The 25,786-nt window shown below is 37.1% G+C and overlaps 1 protein-coding gene across 3 annotated transcripts in view; it reads left to right on the forward strand.

Annotated features, from left to right (window-relative positions):
* Window positions 1–25,786, forward strand: part of ITGA8 (integrin subunit alpha 8) — a gene marked incomplete at its 3' end in the record, with an annotated part of 135,727 nt that overhangs the window by 42,995 nt on the left and 66,946 nt on the right. For all 3 annotated transcript variants that reach the window (XM_084253882.1, XM_084253880.1, XM_084253881.1), the window contains 3 exons: window positions 2,819–2,871; window positions 11,579–11,784; window positions 12,994–13,185. In XM_084253882.1, coding sequence (XP_084110008.1) covers window positions 2,819–2,871; window positions 11,579–11,784; window positions 12,994–13,185 — 451 coding nt within the window. The remainder of the gene's footprint in view (window positions 1–2,818; window positions 2,872–11,578; window positions 11,785–12,993; window positions 13,186–25,786) is intronic.

The raw sequence follows: 25,786 nt of genomic DNA on the forward strand, positions 1-25,786 counted from the left end.
CAGGGTGGGGGCAACTGAAACACATCTTCAAGAGCAACGAAATTAAGAGCAAGAAACCAAACTATAGATAAATGCAGGCAGGGTTTACTCCAGGCACAGACTAAGGACTATCAGCATGCTTGGACTTTCAGAAGGCCTGCTACTCACTGAGTTTATGCTAACCAACTCCTTAGAAAGCAAAATGCTACTAACTGCTGGGATGGGACAGACATCTGCTATGTTGCAGCCCATGTGTAGTGTGCCTGGTGGTGAGCTCTGGATGCCTGCTCTCCCTCTGAGATGTTACAATCTACTAATAGACCCTCCTGTATTGGTCAGAGCCAACAGGCTGGACCCTGCCCTTCCTCGCTGTGACTAGAGCCCTTCCCTGACCCCAACATCATCTGGAAGTTGACTAGCTGTCTGTTCTGTTCTAGTCTTTTCTCCCAATAGCTACATCTTTTTTTTTCCCTTAAGATTTATATATTTATTTATACAAGCACTGGGTACAGTCAGAAGAGCAGGAGGGTGAGAAAATTCACCAGAGCCAGAGTGGGGAACAGAACAGGCAGACCAACGAAATACACTGCTGAGGGGAGCAGCGGGCGGCAGGAGAGGTCTGTGTGCCCCAAGAGCTACATCTTATGCCTGCTCCTTACCTATTGCCACTTGCTGGGGCCTTATGAAATTATGAATGGGCCACTTACCTGAAAACAGGCTGCACTAGTCATCCTCCAGATCTAACATGGCCTGAGTCACATTTCATCTACCTCTCATGACTTGTTGAAATTTGCCTCATTACTCTAAATAATGAGTATGTTATTGTCATATAAGGGACTCCATCACGAGCTGGATTTGTTTCTCTACATAACCAATTTTTTTCCCTAACCACCAACCCCTGGTTGGTCCATCCAGGTTACAATAAGAAAAATACCATAGACTGACTGGCTAAAACTGCAAATATTGAATTTTCACAGTTCTGAAGGCTGAACGTCCAAGACCAAGGGATGGGCAGATTAGGTATCTGGTGAGACCTGGTTCACAAAAATCTTTTTTGCTGTGCCCTCACCTGGTAGAGGGAGGGCTAGAGAACTCTCCAGAGTCTCTTTTACAAGGGTACCATCTCCATTCATGAGTTTCCACCTTCATGGCCTCATCTTCTAATACAATCATCCTAATCTCCGACACTTACCTCCTAATACTATCACATTGGGGACTGGGTTTCTACATAAGAATTTCAGGGGGAGGCAAACATTCAGTCTATAGCAACTGTGTGTGTTTAGAAGAAAAGAAAATGAAAGAACTGAATAACTGTTCTAATACTTTCTCTGTTCATCATGTGCTCATTCCCTCTGCAGAGTAATGGGAACCCAGCACCTACATTGGGCTAAACATAACCCAGGCTGTGCAAATAGAAAAGTGAACAACACAGGCCAGTCTCTGTGCAGCACACTTTCTAGTGGATTGTAGACTGATTAAATTAGGAGGTGACTGGAGTCTAAGACAGTTAAAACATTGAGTAACAGCATATGAAACAAAAAATCTTGGCATGTGGAATGAGCCAAACTGGGTCAAATCAAGATTATACATCTTGAAAATACAGTTTAAAAAACTTAAGAGATAGAGTGTGCAGAGACTATTGTACTAGCTACACTTAGGAAAGATATAGGAATTTTGACAATAAGCTCAATATGAATTGATATTGAGACATGGTTTCTCCCAAAATTACAACCCTTTTTATGCTTCAGTAATATAAAGAGTTCAAAGTAGAGTGTAAGTCTACCTTCTAACTCTTCTGTCAGTGTGCTCATGGGGTATCATCTTTTTTTTTTGCTATCAAATGTGGTATCTCCAAGACAGAAGGGCCAAGATAGTGAACCAGCTGGAACTATTTTTATTTATTTATTTATTTATTTATACAAGCACTGGGTACAGTCAGAAGCATGGGAGGGTAAGAGAATTCACCAGAGTCAGAGCGGAGAGCAGAGCAGGCAGACTGATGAAGTACACTGCTGAGGGGAGCAGCGGGCAGCAGGAGAGGTCAGCGCGCCATGTGGGACCCTCGCCTAGTGGCTAGGGATCGAACCCGCGCTGCAGAGGCTGCCGGGAGCTTCGCAACCCAGCGCTCAACTGCTGAGCCACCGGGGAGGCCCCTGGAACTATTTTTGTATGAGAATTCACATAGAAGTGAAATTAGATTTATTCTGTGAGGCTCAAGATTGTAGAACTAGATGGGATTAAGGATAAGAAGTTACAGTTGGGCCAATGTTAGCAAGGAATATTCTAATAATTGTGCCTACAAATTGGATGGGCTTATTTTTTTTTAAAGATTTATTTTATTTACTTATTATATAAGCACTGGGTACAGTCAGAAGCGCGGGAGGGTGAGAGAATTCACCAGAGCCAGAGCGGGGAGCAGAGCAGGCAGAAGGACCGAAGTACACTGCTGAGGGGAGCAGTGGGCGGCAGGAGAGGTCTGCACGCCATGCGGGACCCTCCTCCGGTGGCCGGGGAGCAGCCGGGGATCGAACCGGCACCGCAGAGGCCGCGGGCAGCCTCGCAACCCAGCGCTCAACCGCTGCGCCACCGGGGAGGCCCTGGATGGGCTTATTGTTGAACATCTCCAAAGGATGTCCCAGCAGATGTTGAGGTATTGCAGGGCAAATTTTGCATTGGGTCAGGGGTTAGACTAAATGGCCTGAAGACTCTGTCTATGTCTAAGAGTCTATGGTTTTAAATGCAAATGTCTACTGCAGTGAGATTAATCTTTCAGGGATAATGGAGAAATGGCTATAAAATTATTTTTTAACATGAAATATTTTATGGTTTTACTTTGCAGATGGCGTCTTATTTTGGATACACAGTTGCAGTATCAGATGTGAACAATGATGGGTAAGTTTTCTAAGAACTTCTTCAGTCATCATATATTATATTCATCCATAAAGATGTTGGATTTTTCCCTTCATGAAATACATCCTTCTAAACTTCCTCAACAAAATAAAGGCTCTCTTGTTTTAACATTTTTGGGGGGGTTCAGAGCAAGAGAAATCATTAACTAAAGAATTCTCTGTCATCCTATTTTATGACTTTATTGAGATTTTCCACATCTGCCACTTTTAGAAATGGAGTACTTTACTTAGTCTTATCTTTAATTTTATGAATTGAATAGTCATTGGCCATTCAAAATCCACAGTCATTGAAGAAGATTTGTTCATCTGTTCCTCCTTACTCCTCTTCATCCACTAGCATGTGGTATATTCATAAAACATTTACACATAGATTTTTTTTCCTGACATCACTTTAAGCATTATACTGTAACACAGAGAACTTGAAATAATAATTTTTTTTTTCAGATTATGGCAGTAAATTACAATTGAGCTTGGACCAAAGTGATAACTTATGGTTGTACTAATGTATTATTTCAAAAATGAATTGGTTTTAAATATCTCTTTGATTCACTAAAAATACCTTGCCAACAGATAAATGATAAAGTAAAGAAGCCAGTAAATTTAGATGTACTGATTATCCATCTAACTAATATTCTTAGAATACCTTTACTACATGCCAGGCATTGTCTCAGTATCCAGAATATAGCAGACAATGCAGCAGAATAGAGCTCTGCTGTGATGGAGCTCACATTTTTAGAGAAAGAAAATATTATCAGTGATGGCAGTATCATTTGAAGTATATTTCATTCTTGTGTGAGTAACGATAAGTTTAGTAACATTGGTACCTTTGGATATCTTTTTACTATGATTTCATCAGCATACCTCTTGAGTAACTTCTATACACTAACACTGTTCTATGTGCTAGAATGTAACAGAGAACAAAGTGGAGCATATAGGATATAACAGAGAACAAACCCCTACCCTAAAAAGCATAAACAAGTATAGTAAAGAGTATAGTAGATAATGATGAGCACTATGTGGGGGGAAGGAAGGACTGAAAGAAACCAAGATGTTCTGTGGGTAGCAGATACTGCGGTATATCTAGACAATGGCATTTTATTCAGCACTAAAAAGAAATGAACTATCAAGCCATGAACAGATGGGGAGAAACTTTTACTGCATGATACTTAGTGAAAGAAATCTGAAAAGGCTACCAGCAGTGTGATTCCAACTACATGACATTCTGGAAAAGGCAAAATATGGAGAGTCAAAAGATTAGCAGTTGCCAGGGGTTTGTGGGGAGAGAGGCAGGGCATAGAGGACTTTCAAGGTCCGTGAAACTATTCTATATGATACTGTACTGGTGGATACACTTCATTAGACATTTGTCCAAACACATGTAACATACAACACTGACAGTGAGCCCTGATGTAAACTGTGGACTCTGGGTGGGTGACAATGTGTGCATGTAGTTTCAGAGATCATAACAAATGCACCACTCACTCTTGTGGGAATGCTGATAATGAGGAGGCTGTACATAGAGGGGCAAAGAAGGGGTGATGTGGGAACTCGTACTTAAGCTACAATTTTGCTTTGAACCTAAAACTACTCTAAGAATAAAGCCTATTAATTAAACTTTTAAAAAGCAGAAACAGAAGGGATGTAGGAAATGTTGGGAGGGATGCACTTTTAAATTAGCTAGCCAGGAAAGGCGACAGTGGTTAAGTTACAGTGGAGGAGAGACCCAAAGAGGTGAGGGAGCAGGCAGAGGGTGTATGAGGAAGAGTGTTCCTCCAGCAGGACGGGCAAATTCCCAGAGCCGCTGGCTCACTTAGGGACTGTGAGAAGCAGGGAGATAACAATGGGCAGCCACTGCCCCTCCTCCAAAGTGCTGTACGCAGAGGCACACAGAGTCTGCCAGGAACTCAATGAGTCTGGTTCCAAAAATGAAACATTGTCTTGTGAGCCACTAGAGGATTCTAAGCTAGGGTGTGGCCTGCTCCAAACTGAGGGAGCCCATTGCCATATGGCACTTGAGGCAGTCAGTGGCTCAGGCCGGAGCAATAGCAGTGGCAGGAGGGAGAAATGGCTGCATTCTAGATATAATTTGACGATAATTTTGAATGCCATGTGTATCCTAGAAGCAGGTCATTGAACATTAAATTGCTTTCTTCAGCTGAGTTATGAAAGGGAAGTCACAAATAGGAGCACCACGCAAAACCTCCAACCTGCATGGACTGTGTGGTCATCAGAGACTTTTCATCCTGTAGAAAGCAAATGGCCAGGGAACTTGAGTCCCAAACATGGCATGTTGTGCAGATTTAGGAAGCCCATTCTTCGTGACAACAGAAAGTCTCACGGTGGTCTTTGGGATATGTGTGGACACATTTCGCTCAACACATGGTAAAACAAGCACGAGGGCTTCTCTGGAAGACACCCAGCAATTTATAGGCAGATTAACTCAATGTGTCCCCTTCCATAGTTCCCTCTGGCTTGAATCCTTTCAACTTTACCCCAGTTTCACAATATGCCCTGCAGGCCACTGTCTCCTTCCTGAAAAGTCATTTGAGTCTATAGCAAAGTTTTGTGACAACATTTATAGTACATTTATTTTTTTTGCCATGTTAAGAAGAGAAAAAGAAAACTTGTGCGAAAACAACCTCTTTGGTTTCCTGCTGATCAAAACAGTATGGTAGTGACAAATACAGGAATTTTCCAGTGATAATTTGTTCTTTTTTCATGTTCTTAAAAATTGCTGTGCACAGCACAGCAATATTAGGCAGTATAAACTAAATCCTTTGCATTGAAACCTACATCCATTATCTTAACATTGCCATTCTGCTCTTTAACACAGCCATGCATGATTGTAACTTTCAGGCCCATTGTTTCCCTAAAATCCACTTATTTTTGTGTTTTTTCATTGTTGATATAATACCTTTTATATTTCTCCCCACCACCATCTCTTATTTCCCCTTGTCCATTTCTCCCTTTCTCTCTCTCTCAGCTACAGAGCCCTCAGAGTGTTTATCAATATCCACAAGTTTTCATAAGTATTTTACTTTGTCTAGTTGTCTGCTATGTAAATGTCTAGTATTTGTCCTTGTCATTAAGACTTACTGCTTTACACATAATTCTCTTGAACTCCCTCTGTTTTGCTGTGTATGGCTGCATTTCCTCTTCCCTTATCAAGGGTGGTGGTTCATAGTGTGGATATACCGCATCTTGATCTAGCAATCTATGGATGGACATTCAGGCTGCAGCCATATCCTAGCTATTGTACACAGTGCACAATAAGCATTGTAGAAAAGACAGTTTTTTGCGTTGATGGTTTTTTTGCTCTTCGGATAAATGCCCAAGAGTGGGATTACTGGGTTGTGTGGTATTTCTATTTTTAGTTTTTAAGATAAATCCAGATTGCTTTCCATAATGGCCATAGCAATTTACATTATCACCAACAGTGTAATATGTGTAAATTCTTGGTCTTACTTTGAATGAGTACACTATGAAGCCATAGAGATTGGTCAAAGAAAGATACTACCCTCGGGCCTCCCTGGTGGCACAAGGGGTTAAGATGCAACCTATGAAGCTATCCACAGCCACTGCAGAATGAGTTCAATCCCCGGGCAGGGAGCTACCCACATGGCGCAGCAGACCTCTCCTGACTCTCCCACTGCTCCCCTCAGCAATGTATTTCAGTCAGTCTGCCTGTTCTGTTTCCCATCTGTCCCTGGTGAATCCTCTCACCCACTGCTCTCTGGCCTGTACCCCAGTTCTTGATGTATAAATAAATAAATCTTTTTAAAAAAAGAAATATACTACCCTTTATCCCAGATAAAGATAGATAATACATGAGAGTCTGAGGTGACAATTAGTTTATCATAATTCACTACTTTCTTTGTGCCTTCTATTTTTCTAGAACAATCACTCAATATCGTTGGCTTTCAAATAAAAACAAATAGGGAAAACAGAATTTTGTGATTCTTTGTTTAGACTTGATCCCAAGACAAAGTCTTGAAGTCTCTAATAACAGTGACAGCCTGTGTCCTAACTCCCTGGAAGGACATTCATCCAAGGGAAGGAACAAAACCAGCCATCAGGGCAGAGAAATAAAGAAGAAAAGAAAGGAAACAAGTCATGTGTGTGTCAGTGACCCTTCCTAACCCCTGTGATGACGCCATGCTCTAAGAGTACATTTGCCATTCTCAATTTCTGACAAGGTTTCTAGCAGAGATCCTAAGGCTGCATGGGATTTTGCAGCAAACATGAATGCCTATCTCAAAATTCTTCCTGGATATTTTATACTTGGTCTTTTAGTTCATGAGCAGTTTCAAATCTCTATTTTCCCAAGACTACTGTAGAAACTCATGAGCCATTAAGCGCAGGATATTGTGAGGCTGCATGGCAGACAGTGCAATTTTCCTTTCAGAATATCCTCGTACTTACATCCAGTAACATGGGCCAATCCACATTCTAATCTAGCGAAGTTCTCTAAAATTCACCTGAGGGGAAACTGAGGCACAAAACTTAAGTAAATTGTCTAAAATCATACACTAATTAGGGAAAGTTTTCCCAACCATCTGCTGACTTACCCAACCATTTTTTTCACTATACACAGAGAATTTTTTACTACATTCTATAAAACACTTAGTAGGAAAAAATATATAATTTCTGTCTTCAAGGGTTATAATTTATAAGTATTAGGAATTTTAAACTTAAGTGAGTATAATGACTGCCATGCCTCTTACTTTTAAAAGCTGGGAAATAGGATAAATTAGTATATTTGTCACTAAAGAAATCCAATCATCATTTTAATTTTATAAATAAAAATTGTATATATTTTATTGGACAACATATCTTGATATACATATATAGTGAAATAATTACTAAATTCATGCTAATTAACACATCTGTTTATTATATGTGCATTTATATCCATGCAACTATACTATCCATCCATCATATAGTTACTATATGTATGTGTGTGTGTGTGTGTTAGAACATCTCATATTCCTTAGCTTATTTCCAAGGTATAATGCTACACTATTAAATATAATCACTATGATATATATTAGAGCTCTAGGATTTACACAATCTACATAACTGCAATTTTGTACTCTTTGGCAAATATCTTCCTATTTCCCCTACCTCCCCACTGCTGATAAGTATGATCTGAAAAGTTAAATTCAGAGAAAACAGGGAGTAGAATGCAGATCTACCACATGGATCTATCTATAGATAAAGGTATTCTTATACATATGGAGTGTATATTACCTTAAATAAGGGTTGTGGTACAAGAATGTACACAATTTAAGTATGTACACATATATATTTAAGTGTTTTATTTATTTTGGCAATGTATATCCTATATTTATATTAAGGTTAAGTGTGACTTTAATTAATTTCCATTATTTTTATAAGCAAGGTCTTACTTTCACTTATAAAAATATAAAATCATCATTTTAAAGTTATTTTCACCCAAACAACTTTAGGATTGTCTTTAATGATGCTAAAGACAATGGATTGATGAAATAAAATTCAGTTACAATTTCTAGATTCATGGCATTTAAAAGAAACCTGCTTAATTATATTAAAAACAGCCATGCTGATGTGCATTTTACTGATTTATTAGTCAAACTCTGTCACTGTAAACTCTTTTAGGGATTTCTGGACAAAGTGAACAAGAAATGAAGATAGCATTTTTTTTATCTTGAGCCTAAGAAAGCATATCTGTTTTTTTTCTTATGACTTTTGGACCGTATATTATTTATACTATTTCAGAAATTCACAGGATCACAATTTAATCTATTGGATTGTTTCTAGCCTCTGCAGGACCAAAAGGAGAAAAATTTAAAGAAATTCTTAGCAGTTAGATAACTAAGACAGCATTTTAGAGAAAACTCATTTGAAAGGAAGCAGCTTTGGGAAACTGTATTTCATGCTAGATTTATTCCAAATATATTTGCTCATATAAGCTATATCATTATGACTAAATTAAGCAGAATAACTACAAAACCAAAATATAAAGAGGTTGTAAACAAAATTGATTTCTGTAATGTAATTGATCAGTTTTATTAATTTTTGCCTATCATAAAACAATTAAAAGTAAATAAACTAACAACTCCAGGACAGAGTCTCCTGATCTGCATTCTTTTATATATTATGTATTCTCAGACAGCAGCACCCAACCTTTTAAACAACTACTTATCAGAAGGTCAATAAGAACAATCTTTACTGACAAATATTTCTGAACTTTAAACTTGAATTAGGTATCTTCAAAAGAAAGGATGTGACAAATAAATCTTGAAATAGCCTAATAAAGCACACAGCCTACTGCAGTGATTTTCTTATGATTTAATTTTTTCCCACAGTCCATACATTGACATTGTAACCCAGTACAAACACGAACAACTAAAACAAAGTTTAATGAGACAATATTTACCTTACTATACATGACACATTCACTCCGCTACTTCTATTGTATTCTATTTTGTCAAAAAAAAATGGATTGTCAAAACCCATTAAATTGATTTCACAGCCCATTAACAGGCTGCAAGTCAAGATTCAGAAACACCAACCCAAACAATGATTTTATATTGTGACTCTCCAGTGGGATTGCTAATATAAAATAATATTGACATTAACTGTAAAATATTATACAAGGCACATTGTACCAATTGAACCCAAGACAGCTACTGTCTCTCAATATTATGAGAACACAATTATAAATTAAGAACAAATGTCTCCCTCTGTTTTTTGGCATTTTAGAACATTTTAGAAGACATGCTTAAATCTCTAGGGGAATGTGTTTCTAAGAAAATAAATCAATGCTGTCATAATACTCCAAGAATCCAAAACTTCCATGATGTGCTATCTTTCACAACGATAGGTCAAATCATTCCCCCATTTATAAAAGTCAGTGTTGGCAGTGAGAAATGTATGAGCCAACTGTAGCAGCCCCACTTCATGTTCATGTCCGCAGGGACCAATCATAAGGCTGTGCTCTTTATAGAATAAAAAAAAAAAGTCTCTGCAACAGAGAACTAGTGACTTTAGACATTTTTGAACTACAAAGCAACAGCTCATGCAATTCCATGTTTAATAAATGCCTCTTCACATTGACTATAATAACAGAAAGGCAACTAGGTTCCTGGGAAGAAAGGGAAGGGCTAGAATTTGCTCTGAGCCCTGCTCTCCAAGTCAGCCTGAAGCACAATCAGGACCAATTAAATTACTTTCACAGTTCCCTAATGGCTTGCAAACAAGATTCAAAAAAGCCAACCTAAACAACACACACACACACACACACACACACACACACGATAACAAGCTATGTCAATTTCTTTTTTTTTTTTTTTTAGTAAGTGTATTTGGAACATTGTTAAGAAATTGTTTTACCTGAGTATAGCTATCCACCTTAAGTTTTAGAACCTGAAAGTAAAATAATAGCTGTTCTCAAGGTTCGTCTTTCTCCCAGTTTTCAGTTTGTTTGCATCATGCAGCTTTTCCCCACTCTTCATGTTTATATGAGTGGTGATTTACCCTCACTTGTAAATTAATTCAAAAGAGTTGACCTAATAGTCCTTTAAATCACTTTCCACAGTAAAGTGAAAGTAGTTGGAACACAGGATATCTCCTGAATCATACTGAGAAGTATAGTAGATGAATATCACAGGGTTGGTGAGAAATTGGAGAGGGGTAGGTTGAAGTGATGTTGGAGTGTCTTACATTTTGCTCACATCTTAAAGGCTTTTTGCTCTCAGAAACTGTTTCCACCTCATCCCTGCCTTTTAGAATAATGATACTATTTTAGCAATTAGCTTATTTGGCAAACTTCAGCACAGGCACAATAGTCAAATACAGATTTGTATTTTTGCCTGAGGTCATTCTTCAAATTATTACATCTCCTAGGGCAACGGTGTCTTCAGACAGATTTTCATAGAGGTTATTAGTAAAGACCAAATAACAGTCTTTACTAATGCACATTTTAAAAACTGTCACATGAATTAGAAGGTTCTGTTCTGTTATTCTTCATGCCTACCTGTCTATCTAAAGGAAACACCTCTAACCACTTCTGTCTTTGGTCTCTTGGAGGTTGGAGTCTAGCTCTAAATAATTAGCTTAGGTGTCCATGTCTTGAAATTTACTTTCCTTCTATAATACATACATTAAAATAATTATGATCACTTCTCATCTGGGATGAAATTTTTGTTTTCTGATTGTCTAGCCAGTACTAAAACATCTGGCTTCTGTTTAATTTAAATTGATATAACAAGAGGAAAGAGTGGGGAATGAAATTTATTTTAAATCTTCTGACTACAAGAAAACCTTATAATTAAAACATATAGTTGCATAAGTTGTGGACAAACGAATCCATTTTTAGACAAATCTGCTTCAGTCTTTTTGCTTTACTTGTGTGACTATAGTTTCTGGAAATGCACGCAAGCTGAAAAGAGTAAAATAGCTGTGGTTTTCTTAAAGAAGTTATTTTTGACATAGCTAAAAAAATGCAATGTGATAATTTAACAACTCCCATTTTCTTACAGCATTCTATTCCATAGACATAACAAAGCCATAAAAGAAATATGATGATTGTAAAATGCCCCTTGCAAAAGTGAAAATACGAATGGAACTGTACAATCTGCTGGATTAAAAACGTACTAAGAGAATCTCATGTCTGCCAGAGCACTGATCTCTCTCTTTGTTCCTCACAGAATGGATGACATACTGATTGGAGCCCCCCTCTTTATGGAACGTGAATTTGAGAGTAACCCTAGAGAAGTAGGGCAAGTTTACCTGTACCTGCAAGTGAGCGCTCTCATCTTCAGAGACCCGCAGGTCCTCACAGGTAGCGAGGTGTTCGGGAGATTTGGCAGTGCTGTGGCACACCTAGGGGACCTGAACCAAGATGGATACAATGGTAATTTATACCAATGTTTGGAAAGCATTTATGTGTTCATGTTACTGTTGCACAAAGGAAACAATGAACATTTAAAAGTACTGGAAAAAATGTGTGTAACGCAGCTGGTATCATTGGTTTTTATTAAACTATCAAAATTCTCAAGGCGATTGAAAGCTTGTATGTTTCAACTAATGCACGTTCACTGCTCAAGCAGCTGTTGCTTCTATAGTCTCTGCTCAAAACCAATGCTGAAGGAAAGCTCTTTGCTTTTCACCCTTGTCATAAAAATGGAAATTTTCTCTGTGTTGCTGTTAGTGAAAACAAGTACTAATGCAGATCTTTCATAAGAATGAAATGGCGGAACATGAACTTAGAAAAAGTAGGGGACACTTGTGTTTATGTTTATTGTTTAGAACAGTCCTAATATACACATTCTATGGGGGGGTCATTTTCATTCAATGCCGTATTAAAGTGGGGGTCAGGCAATAGGCTTCTCTCTAGGTTTCCCAGCGGCCTCAACTATAAAATGGATTTTGCCAATCTCCTAGGATGTTGTTACCATTAAATGACATAATCTTTGTGAAAGAGCTTGTTTTTTCTTCTATTAAGAAACTTTCATGTGCCGTTAAAGGTGTCTCTCTAGTCCACCCAGTGTGGTGATCTGACCCTGCTCCCCATTACTCACTAAGTTCCCTATAGACCATCCTTGTCTGCTCTCCCAATGGGTCAAGCTGCTTTCACCTCTAGGCCTTTGCACAGTCATTTCTTCTGCCTGGAGTCCTCTTCCCTCTGATTTCACATGTTCCTTTCCTTCTTGTCTCTAGATTCCAGTTAAAATTTCAGCCTTAGAGACACCAAGTCTGACCCAGTAATCTAAAATAACAATCCAATGACTCTCTGTCATATCGATATTTATGATTTACTAAATAGTATATGTCACTTTCCAACTTTTCTCTATCATCTCACGGTCCAAACTATCTATTACCTGCGTTAAAATATAAATTCTCTAAAGGCAACATCTAGTTCACTCCTGTTCCCACTACATTCAACACATAGTAGTTACTCATGAGATAAAAGACAACAAATCATTTACTGTAGCCCTGCAAAATTTTCATGGGAAACAAAATACACCCTTTGGACTTCATGCTACTTTTCTTTGATCGTACATGGTTTGATTTTTAAAACATTCTTCCTCTTAAACATGTGTTTACATGTCTCTGTTTGCAGACATTGCCATTGGGGTGCCTTTTGCAGGCAAGGATCAAAGAGGCAAAGTGCTCATTTATAATGGGAACAAGGATGGCTTAAACACCAAGCCTTCCCAAACTCTGCAAGGAGTGTGGGCCTCACAGACTGTCCCTTCTGGATTTGGCTTTACTTTAAGAGGAGATTCAGACATAGACAAGAATGAATACCCAGGTAAGGTTTTCTTTGTTTTCCCAGGGGAGATCCACTTCCTAGAAAGAGTCCATTTTCTGGAAAATGCATCATGCATAAGTTGTTCTCTCATAAAGGCAAAGGCCAAGCTTACCCATGACACAGGTTTTTTTGTGTGTGATTCCAGAGTGACTTTCAGAAGAAACTGAAGGCAGACAGAATAAATACTCCCTTTCCTGACAAGAGCCATACTAGAAAGGCAAAATCACTTTCAAAAACTGCATTGTACATGAAATTTGTCAAATTTGCAAATGTTTTCATTTGAAACCCCTCAGTAATTTGGATTGACAAAGACAGCTTGCATCAGATACCTTTTTAGAGCAATTTATTTTAATCCTGTAATTCCTTTTTGAGCTCATAGTTCCTATTAATTAACTTATGAACTCAATGATCCTGTCAGAAAGCTTACATTTTCAGAGCATAAATATTTTCCACCCATATTTTGGGAGTTTTCCAAAGATTGAATATTTTAAAGTGAAGCAAAAAGAACTGGCTCTTGATAGGAATCAGAAACTATATTGATTGCCTAATTCATATTATGGGCTCATAAAAATCCATAAAGCACAGAGAGATAATTCATGTTTTGTGCATGATGTACAAAAATATGGATTTGTTTTAAAGAATTGTTTCAGTAATCAAGGAATTTAACGGAGAATATTAGACTTGGTTTTATGTTTCAGTTTTTTAGTTTTATGTTGGTTACTTTAGGATGCTTCCAATAAATATTTAGAAATGACTAATAGTTAACTGACAGCTTCCACTGTTTAGTAAGAACATGTCTCTTTCCACCGTATCTCCCCTAATTGGGTATTTTCCATAGGTAGGGATTTGTCTGGTTTGGTGCTGCATTCCAATAGACTCATTGACTAAATACATATCACTAATTTCAATCCTTTGGCTTTTTTTGCCTCCTCTGGGATTAGGCAAAAATGAGACCACAACATACTATTATAAATTTGCTGGAAATCTTTCATGGCAGTAACACAGACTCTGTAGTGGGCACAAAGCATATCTAGTATTACTGGTTTTCCCCATTATCCAAAAGTAGTGCTACTAATGAAGCCATTGGCGAGTTGAGATGGTAAAAAGAGAAAAAGCAATTAGGATTAATTTATATGGAAAGGAGTTTTGAGCATTCCTAGATCCCCAAAATAACCTACCAAGTCACATCAACCTACCAAATAGCACATAAAATCTAAAATAGTACTATATAGTACAGTAAAAGCAGAAATGATTGAATAAATCCACAACCTGTATAAAGCAGCTCCCATGGAGAAGAATAGCAGGGCCAGACTATTTTTATTTTAAGCGTTAAGTCTTTTATTTTAAGAAGAACTCACAAATTTCTGGGTATTTTTGTTTTATATATATTTTTAAATTAATAGGCATTATTTTTAGAGCAGTTTATGCTCACAGGAAAAAAAATGAGTGGAAGTGGAAACTTGCTGCTTAGGATACCTCTGCTTCTAGAATAACTGCTACAAAGAAAATGTTGAATGCATTTTCTTGGGTTTATGTTTGCCTTTTATTGTTAAAGTAAAAGTCCTTTTCAGATTTCTTTTGGTTAGCAAAAACAGGTACCAATTTGGGTCTTCTGCCAAATGCTAACTTTTGAAAATTGGGGGACACCTGTATATTGTATCAAGTGCTTCCTATCTGTGGAAATTTCAAGAACATCTGGTTAAATTTATTTTCTTAGATTATATAATGTTGGTCAAATAAACAATGGTTAATATTCCAATTTTAAATAATCAAAAATCTAGGTCTCTTAGATTCTTTCCCAAAATATGTCAGGGTGATTCATTAAATTCATTTAGGTTTCTGAGATTACCCTTAGATTGATCCACCTACATTAGTCCTTTAACCATTGCTAATTTCCACCTACACACCTTATTACTCCAGCACCTATTAAGGTTCAGTTTTCGTGGGTTGTGATTTCAGATAAACCATTATTTTAAAAAGCTATTGCTATTAATTCTATTTATTATGCTTATCAGAGTCTTTGCATACCAGGGAACTTGAAAGACAGAATGTGCCTTCTACAAGGTAAAAGAAATAAAGGATGTATGAATCATAAAGCCTTTGAAGTCTCCTAAATAAGGACCAAGAAGGAGAGAAACATGGAACAACTTTTCTATTGAGGATGGGCAAAAAAAGGGACATGGTGGGGGGGGTCAAGGTTGGGGGGTAAGGTAGGAGAAAGAGAGACTAAAGAACAATCTTGCACATAAAAGAGAACATTTCTGAACCTATCTAAACTTCAATTCTTTCTCTACAAAATTAGATGATAATACATTGGGCATGAAGGTGAAATGAAGTTGTTTATATAAAATGATATATTTAAATTGAAATATTATCTAGAGCATAGGTTAATAAATGGCAACTCTTCCATCAAGTTTTCAAATAAGACTATATTTCAGAGGTATTTTTTTCTTATACAAACTAGTTTTTATTCTTTTCTTTTTCTCGTTCAATCTCCATGGTCCCCAAGCTTACTTCACAGGATGACTTCGCTTTCCCTACCCCAGAAAAATAAAAATACGAGGGTAAGGCCATGGTTCTTGAAGCTGTGCTGGTTTTGAGAACTACTCGTAAAATCCTCTTGCTGGTCCCTCACTAGAAATTTTCCCTTATGTCAGAGGCCTTGCTATGATGTAATTCCACCTCTGCCTCCGTCCTGCTTTCCACTCCTAAGGAAATGAGGCAAAAGGGACTTCTCCCATTTCTCACAACTGTGATTTACTGGGCACCAGGAATGGAAAATTCTCTTCCTGATTAACCCCTTTGCCATTTAAAGGTATTTATTTCATGTAAATTAGGCCCAACGAGGGTGACGGCAATGGCAATCACAAAAAAGGAATTGACAAACTAATGTAAATGAAAAATAGACAAAATTTGGTAATGACTGACTGATGGAAGTTAGAGGAGGTGGGGGGTGAGTACAGAAGAGGTGATGTTTTAATATGACTGGATTTTTGAGCTAGTGTACCAGAGTATAATGGGGAGATGTTATAGAAATATATATTCTTTCATAGACATAATGTTTGGAGTAATTTTCCTAACATCTAGTTTAACTACTCAGTATTTTTTTAGGCTTCTTAAGAATAAATATTGTCATTGGCACACATACATAAATAGGAATCATAAATATTTTTGTTTCTGGCACCAAAATTCTTTCTTTTATTCAAAATATAGATGTGTTCAGGTTTCTATCTTGGTACTCATTGGAAAACCAGGATTGACCGGAGTGCATTGTATACATTATTTGAGTGAAAGCATTTCAGAGAAGAAACAGCTGTGATAGTCAGGAATCCCTAAAATTCAATGATGGAGACTAATCCCTTTAGCATGATTGTATAACAAGGCCATCTGCTAAATGCGCTGCCCAGGATTGGGAGGGTGGGGGAGGGGAAGTGTATGTTTTATTAAGGAGCAGAAATCTTACAGGCAATAAAAACTAGAAGAAAACATGGGCTGAATGCCAAGATTATCACTGTCTTGTTCAGGGCCCTGTTATATGATGATTATATCATGAAGCCATCTCAGACAGTTATATCAAATGAAATAAAATGACCCATCATTTGTTTGAATGAGTGTGTGTGTGTGTGTGTGTGTGCGCGCACGCGCGCACGCTCACGTGCACAAGCAAACAACTGAGCAAGGAGAATAAATCAAAGGGTAGCTTTGGGAATAATATCAAGGGAATATGCATTTTAATCAAGCCTTGCATTTCTTGAAATTGACTTGAAGTTTAGTTCAATGAAGTTCAAATCTTATAGTCAAAATTTATTTTTACTTCTCGAATTGCAACTCAAGTTTTTATGAAATGCAAAACATGTTCTTAATGAGCAAGATTTCCATAATTTCATTACAAACACATTAGCAATTAGAATATTAACTTTCTTATAAAAATATCTTTTCAATTTAGGCTAAATTGAATTAAGTCGATTGGAAGAGTTGCTGGACTTGAATCCAGTAGTGTCTTAAAGTAGAATTTAAAATGGAGAGATGAAAGACTAGTTCTAGAACCTGTTCTCCAAAGCCATTGTGATTAGTAATTCCACTTCTCCTCACCTAAAAATGATATGCTATTGAATACTCTTGAAGGGTCTTTCTAGGTTCTAAACCACTGATTATATAATCTAAGATCTAGACTTACTGCCTCCCAGATATGTCTGTAATATGGGATAAATTGTTAAGGCTCTATCTTAAAAAATATTAGTGAAATTATATGACTTTTTTGAAAATAATTTTAAACTGGCAGAAAAGTCTCAAAAATAGTAAAGACTGCTCCATAAACCCTTCACCCAGCTTCCACTAATATTAAGATCTTATATATCCATAGTATAATGAGCTATTAATTAATTTATGGACCTATTAGAAATTCAAATAGAATTTTGCCATTTGTCACTTTAGGTTCTTTTTCTAGTTCAGGATTCAATCCAGAATCCCAGTGGCATCTAGTTGTCACATCTCTCTGGTCTCCTCCAATATGTGACAGGTTCTTGATCATTGCTGTCACAACTTTGTCATTTTTGAAGAGAACTGACTAGACATTCTGAATAAGTTGTCTGATGCTTATTCATGATTAGACTGAGGTTAGATATTTTTGGTAAGAAAACCACACGAGTGATGCTGTGTCCTCCCCATGCAATTTTGTTCCAAATTGATGGAACCACACATAACAGAATCAATGAAAAGCAAATTTGGAACAAAAATAAAAGGACTTGGATGGCATATCAAATAATTGGTACTATAGTAGAAAAATAATGGAAAAGATATATTTCATATTTCAAAATGATGCTTTAACTATTCTGTCTTTAGCAATGAAATATAAAGAAAATGAATCTTGAGGTCAAAGGCCATGAAAGAATCCTAGTCAATAGTCTTGCACTGAATCAGGTGAATAGAAGGAGTAAAGCCAGGGCATTTGCCAGCTGTTCTGACCACAGCTGACCATAGTAACTGAAGCCTTGAGTATATAAAAAATGTTTTTTTCCCCTCCCCTTGCAAAAAAACCCAAGAGGACATCTCTCTAGTAGAGAACCTGGTGGTGACACTGCACATAAAACTCACAAAAGTGTCCCCCACTCACCCTGGTGACTGAGCCCCCCCTAGAATTGTTAATTTTCAGGGTTGTCCACACTGAGCCTCCAGAAATCCACTTATTCCAGTTTAGGATTTCTACACGCACTGGCTGGCATTAAGTTCCGAGCCTCTCCCTGTCAGTCTCTCCATTTTGGGGGAAGCATTTGCCCTATGACCTTACTTCATTTATGGATCCCAAAGCCTTGTTGGTTTTTCAGATCATTTGGCTTTTTATTTGTTAGGATGGAGTAGCAATTCTAAGCTTCTTAAGTGCCATACCAGAAACTAGAAGTTTGTTGGTTCTAGTTTGAATTAACACACCACCACAGGAACTGGCTTCTTTCTGAAACCCAAGGCACCAGTAAATATGACAGGATATCATTTATGCTTGATCTGACTTATATAGTTAATGTAAATAAAGATAGTTAATACTTGCTGCTCTGTGGTATTCGCTTTTATGTGGGGGGGGACATGGGGAGGAGGAGATGAGGGATGTGGAATAGTGGGGGTGTACTTAGAACCTCCACATTTCTGACCTCCCACTGCATGTTCTTTCTGTGAATCATTCCATATAATCATTAAATTAATTAATACGCAATTTAAAAGTCATAATTTAGTGTTATTCCCTTGAAGCAGCCCTTCTGCCTCTATTCACCCTGAATGTTTTCCCATAAATTCATTTCCCACTTAGGAACTCAGCTCACAGTTCACTTCCTCAGGAAGCCTTCCCTGACTATTGTCTTTTTTTTCTAAAAACATTTATTTCAGATTGAAATTACACATGTATGTGATTATTTGATAAATGTCTTAGACTGGACACTTTACTAGGTGAGGGCAAGCACAGGATTTTGTTTTGCTCACTGTGGAATCCTTAGAGCCCAGAGCACTGGCTGGTGCTAAAGGCACCTAATAAAAAATATTTGTGAGCACAGGGACTGTGGTGATGGTGCACAGGTGCATTGGTGAAGGAAATTCTATGGGGACTACACCTGGGGGGGAAGCAAATATTGTTTAAAAATGAACAATGTTGTGTAAAAAAAAAACCAAACACATAGAACAAAAATAAATAAATAAATATTTATGAATGAATGAATGAACAAAGTTCCCTGCAGTCACACACACTGGCATATAAACTGCTGCTCTCCTCTTTTTTTCACCTGCTTTCTAACTTTCTTAAATGAAACCTACTAAACTATGTTATTCTTGTGCAGAATGAGAATAGAAACATAAGAAGAAATGATGATACCCCTTAAAAAAAACTTTGGTGTTCTTCTACTGAGATCACAGGAGGGTCCACTCAAAGGGGCACACTTATTTCTGACATGGGGAAACTTTGGCCCTAGCTCTGTATTTACTGGGCATTTAAATGCCAATTGCTTCTTAAACTGTTAGCCCTTGAGAACCAGAAGCAGCAGCCAGAGTAAGAGAAGCAATGCCAGAGCAGGAGTCTGGGGCCCTATTCTTTCTTCACTTACTATCCTCAGCTCTGAAGCCTTGAACTTCTTTGAAACCTTGGACATCTTTCAATGAACGTTAGGTCTTCCAGCTACAAAAGGAAGTCATCAGGTCAGTCCCCCATCCCTCGGGGTTATTGTGAAGGCAATTTGCAAACTACAAAGAACTCTACAAGTGAATTGTTATTTCTCAGCACCATCCACCAAATGAAAATGGAAGGGATGGGAAATAAATTCTAATACTGAGGTCCCGGCACTTTGTGGCAGACCTAGACCCCGGCACTTTGTGGCAGACCTAGACCTATGTCTTAATGTAATTACTCTAGTAATTTCTGCCTAAAGTCTCCTATGAGTTGAGGATCTGAGAGATTTACAAGGCAACTAAAAGCAGCAAAGTCCTTTTGAGGACTTTCTGTTTGAGGACACTGCTCATGTGATGCTCTTCTTTCTACATGACATTTTCTATTTTCTTATTGACATTTTTCTGTAATCACATTATTATAAGCTGGTTTTCCAAAAAAGTACCAGAAATTCATGAAAGTATGAGTGTACAACAGGAAACTTGGGGTCTGGCCAGTCCTCAGCCTTAATTGCAAAGCAAATGAAGTTCCCTCGGGGGAGTGCAGCCTCTCACCCCTGGCATCCTTTCCTCTCTGTTCCTCATGGCTTCTCCATACCAGATACAGAAACTTACACTAATTCCTTTCCTAATGTGTAGTGGAACAGGACCCAGTATCTTTATTCTCTTCAATACAATGTAATATTGGAGACCTGGGGACTTATTCAGTGGGTGCTAGTTTGCATTTTTAACAAGACACATGAAATATTGACTGATAAACTGTGTCTTGAGGGCAGGATATGTGTCTGCTTGCTCAGTGCTGAGTCCTCGGCAGCCAGCCAGGACTCGGCACATGCTATTCAGTAAAGAGTTGTTGAATAAGGATGCTTGGTAGAGGGAACCTCTGAAATAAGTGTTCTTTCTTCATCCCCTACCTCCTCATCTCTATAAATTTGTGTGTGTGTGCATCCATTCAGTACAACTCTCTTAACAAACTGCCACACACTGGGTGACTCAAACAGCAAGAAATACTGGTTCAGTAATCTACAAAGCCAAGATCAGATGTGGGCAGGGTCGTTTAATTAATGTTTAATTAATGATTTCTCACCTTTGGTTTGCATATGGCTGACTTCTCCCTGTGTCCTCATTGTCTCTTTCTGTGTCTAAGTCCAAATTTCGTCTTTTTCCAGTCAGATTAAATTGGGGCCAACCCTTATGACCTCTAACCTAATTACCTTTTTAAAAGACCTCTCTCCAAATACATATAGTTAGCAAACTTACAATGTCCCAAAAGGTTTCAATCATAGGATTTTTTTTCTAGCAGATTGGATATGGGGAAGTGGCTTGGGAGATACCCGTCTCTTCTGGAAATTGTGAAATCATTCCCAATAGGTAGCTACTTATAAACAAGACTGGTTCTAAAGAAACAGTTTCTCCTCCATTACTTCTAGCAATTGACTGGCTAGCACACATATTTTGTGACCTCAACAAGGACAAAGAAATACCTTTGATACAATGACACAGAAGGCAACCAGGGATGCATGAAGCAATAGCAAAGGGAGAGGAGTGATTTTTGCAGCCAAGGGTAATAATAATGTATAAAGAACTATTCTCATAAGGCAGACTCATTGTTTGTTACTTCACTCTTATTTTTTTGTGTGTGGGATTTTTTTTTAAAGAAAAATAAACCCTTGGTAAATTAGAATGTTGCAACTTAATACCACGTTCCAACTTGTAAATGTTTTTCTTCAAAGTTCATTTGGAAGCATTTCAGACAGATTGCTCGGATTACTACTTTCTGGGATAAAATCATACACTTTTTTCAAACATTTCTTCCTCAACTCATAACCTTCCTCTCAGTAATATTTTGCATGTTGCATAAAGAAGCAAGGAAGAAAGGCTGCCTCTGTCTATTTTTAGATTAACACATTTGCCAAACTCAAGAAGACTTATCTAAATGCCTGCTTCCCACAGACATGAGCCACTTTCCCAGTGCCAAACACTTAAGCCAATTTCATAACCACTTACAAGTCAACATTGCCATATTTACACTGTCTTTAACCCCATCACTTTACACATTATCTTAAATCTTGTCATTTCTCTTAATGCTATCCTTGTATGAAGTGAGTAGACCTTTAGTAAATTTAGGTAAACAACTTTAAATGACCATCCTCATTCATCTTTAAAAAACACACATGCCCTGGGAAGGCACTAAGCAGAAAGGGAGCCTGAAGTGATGAGAAATGCCTGGAAGAGATGCTATAAGCTGTGAGCACAGCAATGCCAAGATAGGAGTCATGTCTGTGAATGATGCGCTCGGCAACCGAGTCATGAGGTTAGTGGGTCTGCTGTCCAGGTGTGGTTCAGCCAGGGAGAATGCTGGGAACTGGCTGTTTCGCAATGAAGGCAAGAAAGATCCAAATCCTCCAGTACAAATCTGACTAAAGAGGCAAAAGAGAGTTCTGGATTATAGATCAGAGCAGAGAAAGCACAGTTGTGTGACCCCAACCAATTTGACAGAGCTGTTGGCTTTCTCATCTGGAGAACCTTGAAGACTTCACCACAAATTTGCCAATGAATAATGATTTGTCCAGAGCCATTAGGAAAACAGTGCAAAATGAACTGGAATTTATGATTGCTAATATATTACCATTCATTCAATCATTTTCCACTTGAAATAAAACATTGCATTTATTATTTGGTAATGAATTAAAAAAATCTGATTATGAAACTGAGGCAACCAGAGAGGAAGAATAATGGGGTGTCTTTTTATTCTAGTGAAAGTTTCTTTCACTATGTGGAAGCTTATTAATTTGATATAGTCCCATTTGTTTATTTTTGCTTTTGTTTCACATGCTGTTGGCATGCAGTCCCCAAAGACATTGATAAAGTCAATGTAATGGAGAGTATTGTCTGTTTTCTTATATGTATTTGATGGCTTAGTTCTTACATCCAAGTTTTTAGTCCATTTTGAGTTAACCTTTGTATATGGTGTGAGACAGTTGTCAAGTTTCATTCTTTTACATGTGTCTATCCAGTTTTTTAACACTATTTGTTGCAGATATTTCTTTTCTCCAGTGTATTGACTTGATTGTGTCATAGATTAACTGCCCATATCAAGTGTAGTTTTATTTCTGGATTCCCAATTCTAGTCCATTGGTCTGTGGAGTCATTTTTTATTTTAGTGCCATACTGTTTTGATTACTGTAGCTTTGTAGTATAGTTTTAAGTCTGGCAGTGTGATACTTCATTCTTTCTCTTTTTGCCAGGATTGCTTTGGCTATTTGGGGTCTTTTGTGGTACCATATAAATTTCAATAATGCTTATCTAATCTTTAATAGGAATTGCATTGAATCTGTGTATAGCTTTGCTGTATATGGCCATTTTAACAATGTTAATTCTTCCAGTTCATTAACAAGAAATAACTTTCCATTTCTTTGTGTTTCCTTCTATTTCTTTTAACAGAATCTTACAGTTTCCTTTTTATAGGTCCATCACCTCTTTGTTAAATTTTTCCCTAGGTATTTAATACTTTTTATGCAATAATAAGTGGTATTTTTTTAAATTTCTTTCTATTCTAGTTTGTTGTTTGCACAGGTCGTGAGATTGAGTTTTGTAAATTAATTTTGTAAACTTCACCCACTTTACTGTACTTATTTATTGCTTCCAATAGTTTTTTCTTTTTTTAGTGAAGTCTATAGAGTTTACTATATATATTATCATGTATGTGATCTTCAGATAGTTATAGTTTTAATTCTTCTTTCCCAATTTGGATTCATCACACAGCTTTCTCTTACCTAATTGCTCTAGCTTGCAGTCTTCTCAAGTGCCTATGGAACATTCTCAAGGATAAACCATGTGTTGGGTGACAAAACAAGTGTCAATAAATTAATTAAAATATAGTCACATCAAACCTCTTCTCTGATCACAATAAATATCAATCACAAGAAGAAATTTAGAAAACCTCTAACAGTGGAGACTGGAAAACACAATGCTGAATCGCTACTGGGTTAATGGAGAAGTTAAAAATTATCTAGAGATATTTTAGGAGGTCAACTTCATTCTGATACCAAACACAGACAAAGACATAACAAAACATAGAGAAATACTACAGATCAATATCTCTTATTAACATTGATACAAAAATCCTCGACAAAATCTTAGCAAACCAAGTAGAATAATATAATAAAAGGGTCCTATGACATGATCAAGTGGGATTTAGTCCAGGGACAAAAGGATGGCTCAACATCTGAAAATTTATCAATGTAATTCACCACATCAACAAAAGAAAAGATAAAAATCATATGGTTATATCAATAGATGTAGAGAAAGCATTTGATAAGATTCAACATCCATTTCTGATAAAAACTCTCAAAAACTGGGGATAGATGGAACATACCTAAACATAATAATGACCATATATGACAAAGCCACAGCTACCATCATGCTAAATGGTAAGAAACCAAAAGTTTTTCCTCTAAAATTAGGTACAAGACAAAGCTGCCCACTTTTACCAATTTCTAGCCTCTTTCTAGCCTAGAAAACATTGCATTTAAAAGACAGCTTCAAAGATGCTAAGGAGTTTCACCAAGAGACAATTTGCAAATCAAAAGTGGACTGCAGATAGAGAAAAACCTGTCTGGATCTTTGTAGTGACTTTCTAAACACTGGAAACAACGCAAGTGTCTCTTAGCCACCTATGGAAAAACAGACTATGGGCCATCCACGAGTGAAATACAGCTTGGCATAAAAAGGAATGAACTTCTAATACACACAACACCATGGACGACTCTCAGATACACTAAGTTGAACAAAAAGAAACCAGATCTAAAAGGTGACATGCTAAATGCTTCCATTTACGTGATATTTGGAAAACAGATTTGCAGATTCAGGGTCTAGGGGTAGGAGAGGACTTGACTACAAAATGGCATGGGAAACATTTGGGATGACAGAACTGTTCTAAATTTTTGTTGTAGTGACAGTTACATGCCGAATGTATTTATGACAACTCTTAAAGCAGGACACCAAAAGGATGAAAATTGACTGTATGTAAAATACATCTTGTTTTAATTTTTAAAGAGAGAAAAAATAGTCTATACATATGCTCTGTAAAGGTAGTTAAATAAAAATAGTTGAGTGTGGGATCCTCAGCCAGAAAATCTGGGTTCAAACTTGGATCCTGCCACTTACCGTATTTAGTTTCTCATTTTCTTCATTTGAAAATGGAGAAAATTAAGGTGCTTACCTCTTGAAATTGTTGAAACAAAGGAACTAGTGTATTTTAAATGTTTAGAAAGTTAGCTTTTGTTTGATGCATCTTTGCACAACTGCCCAACATAACCTCAGGATTTATTCCTCAAATTGCAATTGCTGGGTCAAAGGTTTGCATTGTTCATACATATCAGCAAAATCCCTTACAAGAAAATTGTGCCAATGTACACTCCCTCTAACAAGAGGGTATGAGCTCTGGGTTTTTGGTTCTCTACTCAACATGCCTGTATTAATCTTTTTCATCTTTTCCAGTTTGAAAGGTCAGATGATATCTCACTGTTGCTTTCATTTGTATTTCTTTGATGACTAGAGAATTTGAATATCTTTTCATATCTTTGTCGTCATTTGTTTTTACATGAACTGTCCGTAATCTTTTAATTAAAGTGCTTATACTTCGTTATTAATTTGTATGAATTTATTACAAATTAGATTCAATAATAATAACATTTTTTTTACTAGGATCCAGACATTCTTGTAAGCATTGGAAAATATTCACATTTGATCAGGCATATAAATTATAAACATTCCTTGCCACCACCACCCCCATTTCTTTCACTTCTCTTTCAATCTTGCTCTGAATTTTTTGCAAAAGAAGTTTAAATTTAAAATTCCTTTTGATTTCTGCATTTTTTGTTCGTGTTTATGGAGGTCTCCCCTTTGAGTAATCATAATTTTTTCATACAACTGTTAATTTTACTTTGCCATGTTCCTC

This window comes from Talpa europaea (assembly GCF_964194135.1).
Source record: "Talpa europaea genome assembly, chromosome: 14".
Lineage (NCBI taxonomy): Eukaryota > Metazoa > Chordata > Mammalia > Eulipotyphla > Talpidae > Talpa > Talpa europaea.